Source organism: Coenobita brevimanus, chromosome 14 (genome assembly GCF_032717465.1).
Source record: "Coenobita brevimanus isolate Jiangsu-jjx chromosome 14, ASM3271746v2, whole genome shotgun sequence".
NCBI lineage: Eukaryota > Metazoa > Arthropoda > Malacostraca > Decapoda > Coenobitidae > Coenobita > Coenobita brevimanus.
In genome coordinates, this window is record NC_136967.1 from 22,879,238 (window position 1) to 22,890,673 (window position 11,436).

Sequence of the window (11,436 nt, forward strand, 5' to 3'; positions counted from 1 at the left end):
ATTTAATTCTAAGCTGGTGATAATTGCTGTCAGTGATATGGACAGAGGGCTCAGACTTTATGACTAGGTGAAGTCCTGCTTTAATATATAACAGTACACCACCCCCAGCTCTATTATTTCTATCACCAATGAAAATGATATAACCAAGTATGTTGTGCTCCGCTGAAAAATCGCGTAGTTCATTTTTGATCCACGATCATCTTACGCCTTTCTCGTCATGATCTTCAGCAATAACATAAGCCTCTTAATAACAAAATTAATCCTGCAGACTATGGGCATTCACAATAAGAGCCTTAATATCCTCGCTTGCATTAATCTGTCTATTGTTTATGAGGTCTTTATTGACTCATCTATAGGCTTCACACGATGAATGTTTTTTCAAACATACTGCATCATCAAAGGGACGACCGAAACTAGCAGAGCCAACAGAGTGACAGTGGAGACCACCATGCGTAAATAAAGTCTGTTGCTTATAGAGTTATTTCCAGGTGTCAACGACCTCAGTACCCTCCTGTAAACAAAGTGACGATGCCATTATTCAACCTAAAAGCCATACTATAAAAGACGTTGCTTGCAGCAATTCCGGGGAGAACACCTAATATGAGATTATTATTATTATTAGTCTTAGTCTTTTCTTCGTAACTCTGGATCATCAACTTGAACTTGTTCAGAAGCCTTTTATACCTGGTTCGCATTTCATAATTGGTTACTGCTTGAAGTACTCAATGAACCCTTAAACTGTGAGGGTTCTTTAAGCTAAATGAAATCGTCTGGCGGTAGTCATTGTACTAAAGGGGTTTACCGGATAGCAGAACAGAAATAATCCTGAATATCTATTCTGAATGTCTATCTATCTAACACCAGACGCCGTAGTCCCGTAAGGGATGACCATTTGTCATTGTTATTTGTTTTACGGGGAGGGGCACTAACCCTCCACCAACCCACTTGTTGACACTTAGTGAACACATGTGGATTGGTTATATTGTTACCACTCAGCTTTGTAAATGATTTCCTGACTTATAGGAAACCAGTAGGCTTGTCACTCAATGTAAAGCCACCTGAAAAAGAAAAGAGCAATGAAAAGTGATAGGAAAGACGGGAGAAATAGAAAGAAAGAGGACAGACACAGAAAAGAGTGATAAACGTGAAGGAAGAAGTGGGCAGCACTACATCAAGTGAGTGGATGATGGTCGCCACCACTTACCACAACTTGATAAAATAAATAAGTAAATAAATGTCAGGGGGAACGAGTGTGCTGCTTAAGATGCAAATATTATTGGCTTGATAGCGAACACTAACTTCGAAGCAATCAGTGGCATACATGGTTCAGGCTTCAGCATTAACTAAAACAATAGTTAAAATTCTATGATTATGAAATCAATACATCCGTGTTGCTTTTCTTCGATTTAATGGTGTCATTCCTGCAGAGACCAGTTGAGTTGTGGGGGCCTTGGGGCACAGCATCATTTGGAGGCCTCTTAATTGGCTGAGCAGTTTTTGGAATTTGTAAGAAAAACTGTTCAAGAAATGTTTTGGCAGAGATCAGTAATATAGACATCCATCCGCATTTTAAAAGCTATATCGGTATCTATCCAGTAAAATAAGTATTCTGATCTTTCCGTTTCAGGGGCAGATAACTTCTATGAAGTTTCACTCTGTCTTGTGGGTGCCCCTTTTGTGTGGAGGCCTCTGGACTAGCTCCAGGAGCTTCCCCTTTAACCTGACACAGTTTTTTTTTTTTTTTGGGGGGGGAGGTAAATAAGTGTTTTCTTTTTCCTGCCAGTATAAATACCTTGTGGCTGCCAATGTACTCCATTACTCTTGCCTCAATATAACGTTGTTATACAAACACCCTAACGAACAACTACCGTAGTTGATAATACAGTACCTGCTGCGATTGTTACCTGCATTAACTCCAGTTGCTTAGTTACTTTTGCATAATCATACCACTAAATGTCTGACTGATAGTGAGAGTGGTTTTCACCCTTAGGGAAACCAAAGACTGACACACAATGAGGTTTGGCAAGAGATGCTATGGCCCCCCTATCTTAAACTGGCATAAATTTTCGTCATTTTGCAGTTCATCTCCCGTAGCTCAGTGGCAAAGTAGGACAGTACTACGGCGCTACATCTTTTCCATTGCACCTATTCGTGACTAACACCATATTCTAATGTTAATCTCTTGTTATATCATTTTATTCAAGGATAAATTGTAGTTTTAGGCAAAGTTAAAGTGGACAAGATATAACAGGTAGGATAAAATTTGAGTTATTAATGCTGATTCACAGAGATTTAAAAAAAAAAAAGTATAACCTGGAAATTACAAAAGTGGTTGCATTTTCATACATTTAATTAACAAAATACCAGTACAAGATTTCTTTGAACTTACCCATTCAGTACAATGACGTCTTAATTTCTTTCTTACTCACTCCAAATGAATACTGCATATTCAACCTAGGAAATGTTTTGTACTAAATGGATTAATGACCATTGCCTCCAACCCTTTCAGTTCGAGGTCTTACATTAGAAATAAAAAGAATATCCTGAGTTAGAATAATAGAAGACGTCATTGTAGCGAATGTGTTAACTTTCACTGGACGCCACGAATGACGTCAGTGTATGCCACTTAGTACTTTCAACATAACAATAAATCAATACCCAACTCTATGATTACATGCATGAAATAGTCATGGGGAGGTCAAGTGGTACGTCTGGTGATAATATACCATCTTCGATATACGAATGACTATAGTTTGGTGTAATTAATCGAGAGCAGACTTTAACTGTGTGTCTCCTGCTGTCGTACTCGTCATGCAAAACTGGGAAGAGCGCTGTTTCTTCTATTGCACAGTGCCTTGGATGAATCTGACAAATATCCCTAGACATTTATTGCAAAATAGAATGTCTGAGACAGGTATGGCAGACTGTAGATATTGTGCCGTGTATTACTGCACCATTTAATAAAAGTTTAATTAAGCAAACACAGAGAAGTTACGATTAGATCTGATGAAATCCATCTGTGCAGAACAACCAGATAGGTTTTATTGGCGGACTGCTATGACACCCGTGCGAGGAATAATGTTTCTTCATCTGTATTCTTCAGGCTTACAGTTTATCCACAATAAATGACAAAGATTTTTAAAGGAAATGTGTCTTAGCAGGACCGTAAGCTGCTTTTGCTTGATCATAATCTCAGATTTTGGTCTTCAGTAGTAAGTTAGTAGAACTGATATCTACACCAGCGAAACATATTTCAGAATGCTTAATAGTGCTTCATAGTGAATTGTGTCGACAGTCATCAAATACTAGTGTTTTCAAGAGGCTTCCCTTATTTTTTTTCTTGGTTACTCCTTCTCACATATTGAAAACTAAGAAGGTGAGAAGGTAAGAGATACATTCATACTGGGTAGAACTTATAAAATGTATCCACTGCAGCGTGGGACAACAACAAATTAACGCATCAATAACTATACACCTGCTTTGTGACGCTCAACAAAAAGAGCAGACTATAAATGATAATGAAAAATCTAGCGGGACTACGTTGCTAAAAAAATTCTAATTACATGTAATTGTTCTAAATTCTAATCAGTCAAGAAAGCTGGGCGCAAATATAGACTCCTGAGCGTATTAGTGGCCTAACTGAGATACAACAGCACAGTTCAATGGAATGCAGACAACTGTTTAGTTTTGCATAGAAATGTTTAGATGTTCCGAAGATTAGCGTAACAAGATTTTCGTGTTAGTGCCAAGAATGGTGAGAAGTTGATAACTGAATAAATAAATAAATAAATAAAACCATTCTTAGTTATTGGAGTAAAATCTGGGTAGGCTAACTTTCGAAACACATTGCTCTACTTATAAAGATAAAGCTCAGGAACCTCCCTAGAACCTCTTCCATTCAAGTTTACTTCAGTGCGTGACATTAACTTCAATTTGAATGCAGACTTCTTGGATATTGGCATCAGTACCAGCATTATTCCATTTCATATCTCTGCCTAAAGTGACAGAACTATCGACAGCAAGTCTGATGAAAAGGGAGGAAAAGCAATTCACCTATTATAACAACAGCATGCCTAGTGAAATGACCCTCAGCGTCATTCATCCATCGTTCAAGCTTCGGAATCCTAAATCTACCGTACCTTACAAGTCTATACAGAAAATAAAACACAGAAGAACAATGTGCAATATACAAAACTCTCCACTACTGCAGTACACTTGTTAGGAAATCTCTTAACCCCTTGACTCTAGTGACGTCTTTTTATTGGACATTTTTGCTACTCAAAGAAGATTTTATTTAACCAAGGAAAGCCCTCTTGAACTGTACGGGATAACGAAGGTTTCTATCACCCCTCCAGTTCGAAAAGTTCCTCTCCGACATGAACAGATTCATCAGGCGGCAGCAAAATTATGATTAATGGAGAAAATATTAATACCCTCAGGCTTGTATGTCTCACAGAATAATATAATCTGGCACTGACCCAAATATAATACCAAAGTGGACGCGATTATGAAATGGTTAAAGGAGAATATGTTAACACTCTTAGGCTATTATGGGTCACCATCACTGAATTAACTGTTTTGCGTTAACCCCCAAAATACCAGTGCTGACACCAGCATAAGAGGTGACATTTTTCTAGTTTTTTTTTCCGGCCAGTACTACAAGGATTAGATCTTCTTAGAAGAGACTTTTCGAACTGGAACGGTTAAAAAATACCCGTCATTAACCACCTTTACTGGTTGAAGCTGAGTAAAAATGTTTGAAAATAACCAAAAAAAAAAAAGGCCATCCGACTGGAAACCATAAAAAGACGTCACGGTACAGAGAGGGCAATGTGAACAAGAATACGACCATCGGTGTATCCCTGTGGTGTAATTCATGAGGAAAGGAAGGTCAGTTATCGAGGAGTGGACAGCCGTGTTGGTCACATTTCTCCGCCTCCGCCCCGCTCTTGAACTTGCTGAACAGGTGACTGTACTTGCTTGGTGCTGCTGCTCCCACCACCCTGACACGGCAAGAAGATAAGGGACATAGATTAATGCGTATTAGCTGCACGAGGCCTCCCTCCCCCCAAAGGACTTAAATTTATGCTTTTCAACTGAAGAAGATGAAGAAGCCATTTCTGCCGACTGCGCTGGGGTAGTTAAGGAAAGAAAAAATGCAAGGTCTCATTTTTCCTAGAGAATTCGACCCAGAATAGTCTTTTTACAGGTATTTTCTTATTACTATGCTTGGTGAACAAGGATGAGAAGGAAACAAAGTGAGTCCACCACCTTACGTACCAGTCGAACATTACCATCACATCATTACTTGCATCATCTAGTCAGTTAAATTTAGCAGCCCATGATATATCATATCACCGAGATGGTCAACAATAGCACCACATTATTCATATCAGCAGAGAGGTCAAAGAACACCACATCGTTACTCATATCAAAAGGTAAGTCTGTATGCAGTATGATATATATTACCAGATCAGCTTAATACAAAATCAGTAGCTTCGTACAAGGAAAACAGAACATACGTTATTCGGGCGCCAATCATTTTGCCACATCAGGGAACTCTAACAGTAAGACATAATCATTGTTAATATAAGCAGGAGAGGCAACAAAAATTATAAGTGGTATTAGTAAGGAGGTCACATCACCAACACATCGTTAATTATATCGGTAACATAATACGAGAATTACAAGAAACAACTTATAAAGTTTTTCCGCTTCACCATCCCTCCAAAGGTTTTTCATAACCAAGCCTAGAGAGAACTCAAACGCAAAAGTGCAAAAAAGCAAGTATGCTAGTCAGACGTTGCTGCCTCCAGAACTCTTTGGCCACCATTTGTGATACAAATCAGACGAGAAAGTGACTCCACTCTTAATATCCTTCTTGGTCTGAGGAAACTACGAGACTGCTTCATTTAAAATGGTGTGTATTGGTATACCATAACTTTCTGCCACACGATATACCATTGAAACAACAACATTTATAACTGTGATATACTGTGTAAGATTTTGTACGTGTAGTCATTTTTCCAGAGTACTGTGTTTGTTGATCCTTGTAATCCTCAGTGAGTTTTTCGACTAGTCTAAAATAAAAAAACAAAGGAGATAAGTGTGCAAGCTATTGTATTTCTTATATAGCTACTGTAGCTATTATACTAATCATTGTAGAATAAAACCATTAAGGTCTATTATACTAGTCAATGTAAAATAAAACCATTAACGTATTACGAGAAATATTTTTTACTGTATATAGTAAAACATACTTCCCATGTGCATTTATTTAAAGAACATGAGTATGGGAGGCTGTGCAGAGTAACTTTGTTGGTGTGCAAACCACAGTGGCGCCATCTGTTGATGGTGCCTGGAAACGGTACCAGGGAACAAACTGTTTACTGTAGTCTGAGTATGTATGACAGGGTCCATAAAAAATCACTAAACAACAAGTCTTTTTCTTTCTTTTCATTTCTTTTCTTACAAATAATAATATCCTCTTTCCTGATCTTAAGTAACTTGTTAGAGTAGCAACTAGAGGATGACAGCGAAAGTATCATCATTCGGATGGAGACGGAGCTGAACAAAAGTGGACACAGCCACAACTAGGGCGGATGAATGAGGGTTGACATTCCTTATCGCTCACCCCAAAACCAGGCACACACCCGCACAGTGGTTTTAGCGTTTTGGTTAAGTGTGTCTGCGTTTGGGAATCTGAACTTGGCCTATTATAGGGTGCAACTGCAGATTACCGTCAAGTTCAGTAGATAAACATTTGTGTCTGGTGTGTGTTAATGAGTGCCGTATGTCTGATAGGCAAGACTGTTCCTTAGTTTCGTGTTTCCCCTTTTAAGTCTCCCTTTTCCTGTGACTAAATTCTTTCCACCCTAGTTATGAATGGGGATATAGGATGATGATGATGATGATGATGATTCTAGCCCATCTAAGTTCTGAAAAGGATAAATATGCCTAGTTTAAATTACCAAGAATCTTCCAATCGCAGTGTGTCCAGACTGAAAAGATCTTTATATTAGTTCTCTTGTTTATTATCTTTGGAAAGGACAACTTTTGTGGTTTTTTTACCGTAGGTTCCCTCTTCCAGAATTAAGATAATCATTGGCCTCTGTTTAGGCGTACAGGCATTTGGGTAAGCTTGTATCTATGGAATTTTAACAGGGAAGTATTTTTTTATCACTGTCAAAGTCAACGAGCAAATAAAGTCACGAAATTCTTATTTTGTGTGTTCTTCAGAAAACCAGACCAAATTAACAAGCAAGGATTAATACGAATCTGTGCCTTCGTGAGAGTAATGGCACAGTCAGCAGCTCTTTCATACGTCTGAGATTCCAGACTCGTGATACAAGACTCCTGCCATCATAGTTTTTACAGATTAATGTTAAAAGATTTTACTAGACGGAGGCACAGTTTCTAGAGGCTGTAAAGGAACTGTTGGTGAGAAATGATTATAATACGGCATGGGAGTGTATAGATGTCTGTATGTATTCAAAAATGTGTATTTTGTCTTTCATTACAATTTCCATGATGATGAGGGAACGAGGGTGATGAGGTTCGAAGCAAAATATTCAATCAACATGCTTAACGTGAATGCCAAAAGGAACTATATTGGAGGCATGAACATACTGTATATTATATCCTCTGACTCTAATCAAAGATGAGAATACTGGGACAGTCGAAAGTGCTGGCTGCAACTTTGCTCTCTCTCTCTCTCTCTCTCTCTCTCTCTCTTTGACATTTTTATTAATATTCTGTAACTGGGAAGTTTGGGGCGTCAGAGTAACGGTGTTCCAACTTTTATGCATAAATATTTAGGACACACTGCATCAGTTTCCAAGAGACAGTGTGTACTAGGAACCACTATATGTAAATAACCTGGGAGGTGCCTCAGCTCCCCTCCTTCCCACACTCCTCACAATGTCCCCATCGATCTCCTCCGTCTCCCTTCTCGCAGCCCCAATCCCCTCCCACGGCCTCCTCCATACCTCAGTCAGACCAAAGGAATTTGTGTCACCCGAGTCATAAAAAACACGTATTTTTAGTTTTGGTATGTCACTGATATGTGCAAGTACATTTTCCATTACATTCTTTCATATATACATTCTTATTCACAGATGAATATACCGAAAACACTATGAAACAAAGTATTAGATACATTCATATGTCCCATTTATACCCCAGTCTAGCATAACTACAGGTTATCTATTTTAGTTAACGCCAGACGATTTTATTCAGCAGTAGTGAATTCCCCAGGTCTAATTGGAATGCGTATGTCAATAAGTATGAATACAATAAACAGTTTGCACTTTGTCCTAGCTGGGGACACCCACCATCCACTCACTATGATGTTCTGTACGTAGTGCGACGAATCTACACCGACTGACTTGCCAAATGGTTTCCCGTAAACCAGGAAACCATTCAAAACGTTGGGTGGTAGCTATATAACTATATGGCGCCCGGTGGTTTAATTGGTTAAGGCGCTCCAGTCTGATAAAGTCTGTAAATATTTATATGCGAGGGATGGTTCTAGTGCATTGTGCACATAATGCCACAGGAGTAAAAGTGTCTGATTATCCTCGCCTTAAATGTCGGGACTGAGTAGCCTAGCTCCAGGTTCCTGCATGTCTGATGGAGCAAAAAAAGTATTAGATGGTGGATGGATGGATGGATGGACAAAAAAAATATTCATTTAAGCGGCAATGAATTTGTCTTAACATTTCCGCCGCCCCTGCATATACTACAATTTCGTTTTTCGTCGTGGTTAATTCTCTGTCCTACCAATATCCATTAATTCCTGTCAACTTTATCATTAATCATTTCTAAAACGAACTTAGACTCCGTGATTCAAGCATGAAAGCCTGGTTTAGTGAAACGAAAGCAGAGATCCTACGAGTCTTGAAAGTAGCCTACTAAGACCCTCTAGAGAAAGAGAGAACAGGATGTTGGTAGAGTTGGTCACAGTGTAATGACTGAACTATAAACGCCGGAGAGCTACACTCCTGGTACCGTTAATCATAATCTCCCACGCTTACCAACACTTTTACAGCCATTTGTTGAGGAGTAAGAGAAAGCTGTGAGAAGCTGTGTCACGGGAGAGAAAAATACGGATGTGATGATAATGCGGAGAATAAAAACAAGGGGTGGAGGTGAGTTTGACAAAAACAAGGGAAAGTAGAAGGAAAAGAGGTGTCTGAGTGGTAATGGTTGGTGATGATGATGATGGTGAAATTATATGGGTGAGAAGCCAGTAGCAGAAGAAAGAGGGAGGAAATGAGGACAGAAAGTGTGAGATGGGACGTGAACAGGTCTGAGACAGATAGGTATATATATATATATATATATATATATATATATATCTATATATATATATATATATATATCATTATAGATACATATCTCTCTCTCTCTCTCTCTCTCTCTCTCTCTCTCTCTCTCTCTCTCTCTATATATATATATATAGAGAGAGAGAGAGAGAGAGAGAGAGAGAGAGAGAGAGAGAGGACGAAGATGTAGGTGGTGGGAAGAAGGAAGTAGCAAGGTGGTGGGAAGTAGGGAGGAAGGAGGGCCTGGGAGGCAGGGAGCAAGGCAGTGGTGGGAGGAAGGCATTATGTGTAGCGGGAAGGCAAGGTAATTTTCGCCATTGTTTTTGGTGTCTCAGAAAGAGAGCCAACTTTCTGACGGTGATTATTATGGAAGTGCTTGTGTTTGCCTGTAGTAAGAGGGATGTGACACATTTACGCGTCATAAATAGCTCAATCAATATCCAAATTACAACACTTACTGAATACGATTACATAAAAAAGTTATGAGTTAAAAGAAAGTGTATGGGAAATGTGTTCTTGACATAGCCAAACATGACGTTGTAGACTTGCTATTTGTTTTCCTATTTACTCCTTCCTTTGACAATAATAACAAACTCCCCAATGCAGTGGCAGGGAAACTGGTATAAATAACGCCAAGTGCCCCTACCAATGGGAGGGGTACAGAGGAAGAACGATGGTGATGATGATGATGATGATGATGATGATGATGATGATGGTGAAAACCTGATACTTAACAGATATATTTGCTTTCCTGGAGCTTACTCGTTTCCGAAGATCTCATAAATTGTGGCTTTCTGTAGTTCCATACAAGAAACAATAGCCCTCATGTATGACGTGCAAGACGCCGTATGACTCTAGCGTGGCGTGTTTGACAATAAGTTGCTGTGAAGTTCATTGCAGTACGCCAACTGCCTGTCAGATTATAAAACACCAAATAGCTTGAATTCTCCTCCTCCTCCTCATCATCATCATCATTATGACCGTATTATCAAGGAAAGAAAAGAATAAGAAGGTTTAAATTAAGGCCTATCAAAGTTCGAGGATCCTTTGGGCAGATACTGCATTTTTGCTTTCATATTATTTACAAATACAAACATCTCGAAAGCTTTTTTCTTTTTTAACTAACAGTACAAGTCCTTCAAACATGCCCATAGCATTAGGCAAAATCACAAAATAATTCCGCACTATATCGTAGAAAAACAAATATTTGTCTCGTAAGTATGCTCTAAATAACTAAACTGATTAAATAAGTAAATAAATAAATAAATGAATTAATCAAAACCTCCTTGTCCAACACCAGTAGAAGTTTCTCACTTGAGTATAAGGTGGCGATGGTGTGGCTTGAGTGCAGCTGCCGTGGCCCCCAACTCACAGGCGACCCTCCGAAGGCACTGGTCTGACTCCACTGCCGCCGCGTACACGTTACTCAGGTGGTCCAGCAGCAGCTCAGCCCTCGCTCCGGCGGTGTCCGTGCCTGCCAGGGTATCACTGTCAATGTCTGGTGGTGCTATGACGGGTGGTAGTGGTTACAGTAGGCCAGATTGCCAGTGGAAAATATACAGATGGTAAAATTTGTAAGGAGGTAAACAAAACGGCAGACATGAATATCATCCAACTGAGGGAAACCTCCACCAAGCATAGGGTTAAGCATATTACTATAATAAATCCGTAATTCCTAAAGCTGGCAGACTTGGAATTCTTATAATAGCTTTCTGGATGACTGAATAGTTGTTTTTACATATTCTATATGTCCAGTTGGTAAGAAAATTAATATTCCTTTAAATACAAAACAGAAAGAGACTGTCCTCGCATAGAGGGTGGGAAAGCAATAGTCATCTTTGAAGTTAAGCACAAGTAGAATCATTGGTGAAGTACAGACGGTTGAAACTGTACAGGTGCAGTTCTGCTTTCCTAGTCCCAAAAGATTAGTGTGTCTTGATACTACCTGGAGAGTAAGCTGAGACAATATGAAATATGATGGCGTCTGCATATAGGGCGAAAAGAGATAAAGGTAGAAATGCTTTCATGATAGCACCGTCCATGGCCCACACTGCCTGTAAACTAATATGGTCTGTACAGTAAGATAGGTAAATAGCCCATCAAGCTGCAT

General features: G+C 39.2%; 1 protein-coding gene across 1 annotated transcript in view; it reads right to left on the minus strand.

Annotated features, from left to right (window-relative positions):
- Positions 1 to 4,891: 4,891 nt before the first annotated feature.
- The window catches only part of LOC145390125 (uncharacterized), an 18,725-nt gene continuing 12,180 nt past the window's right edge, over positions 4,892 to 11,436 (minus strand). The window contains exons 3-4 of the mRNA XM_080265178.1: positions 10,641 to 10,800; positions 4,892 to 5,003 (exon numbers count right to left, since the gene is read on the minus strand). Of these exons, the coding sequence (XP_080121304.1) occupies positions 4,892 to 5,003; positions 10,641 to 10,800 (272 nt within the window). The remainder of the gene's footprint in view (positions 5,004 to 10,640; positions 10,801 to 11,436) is intronic.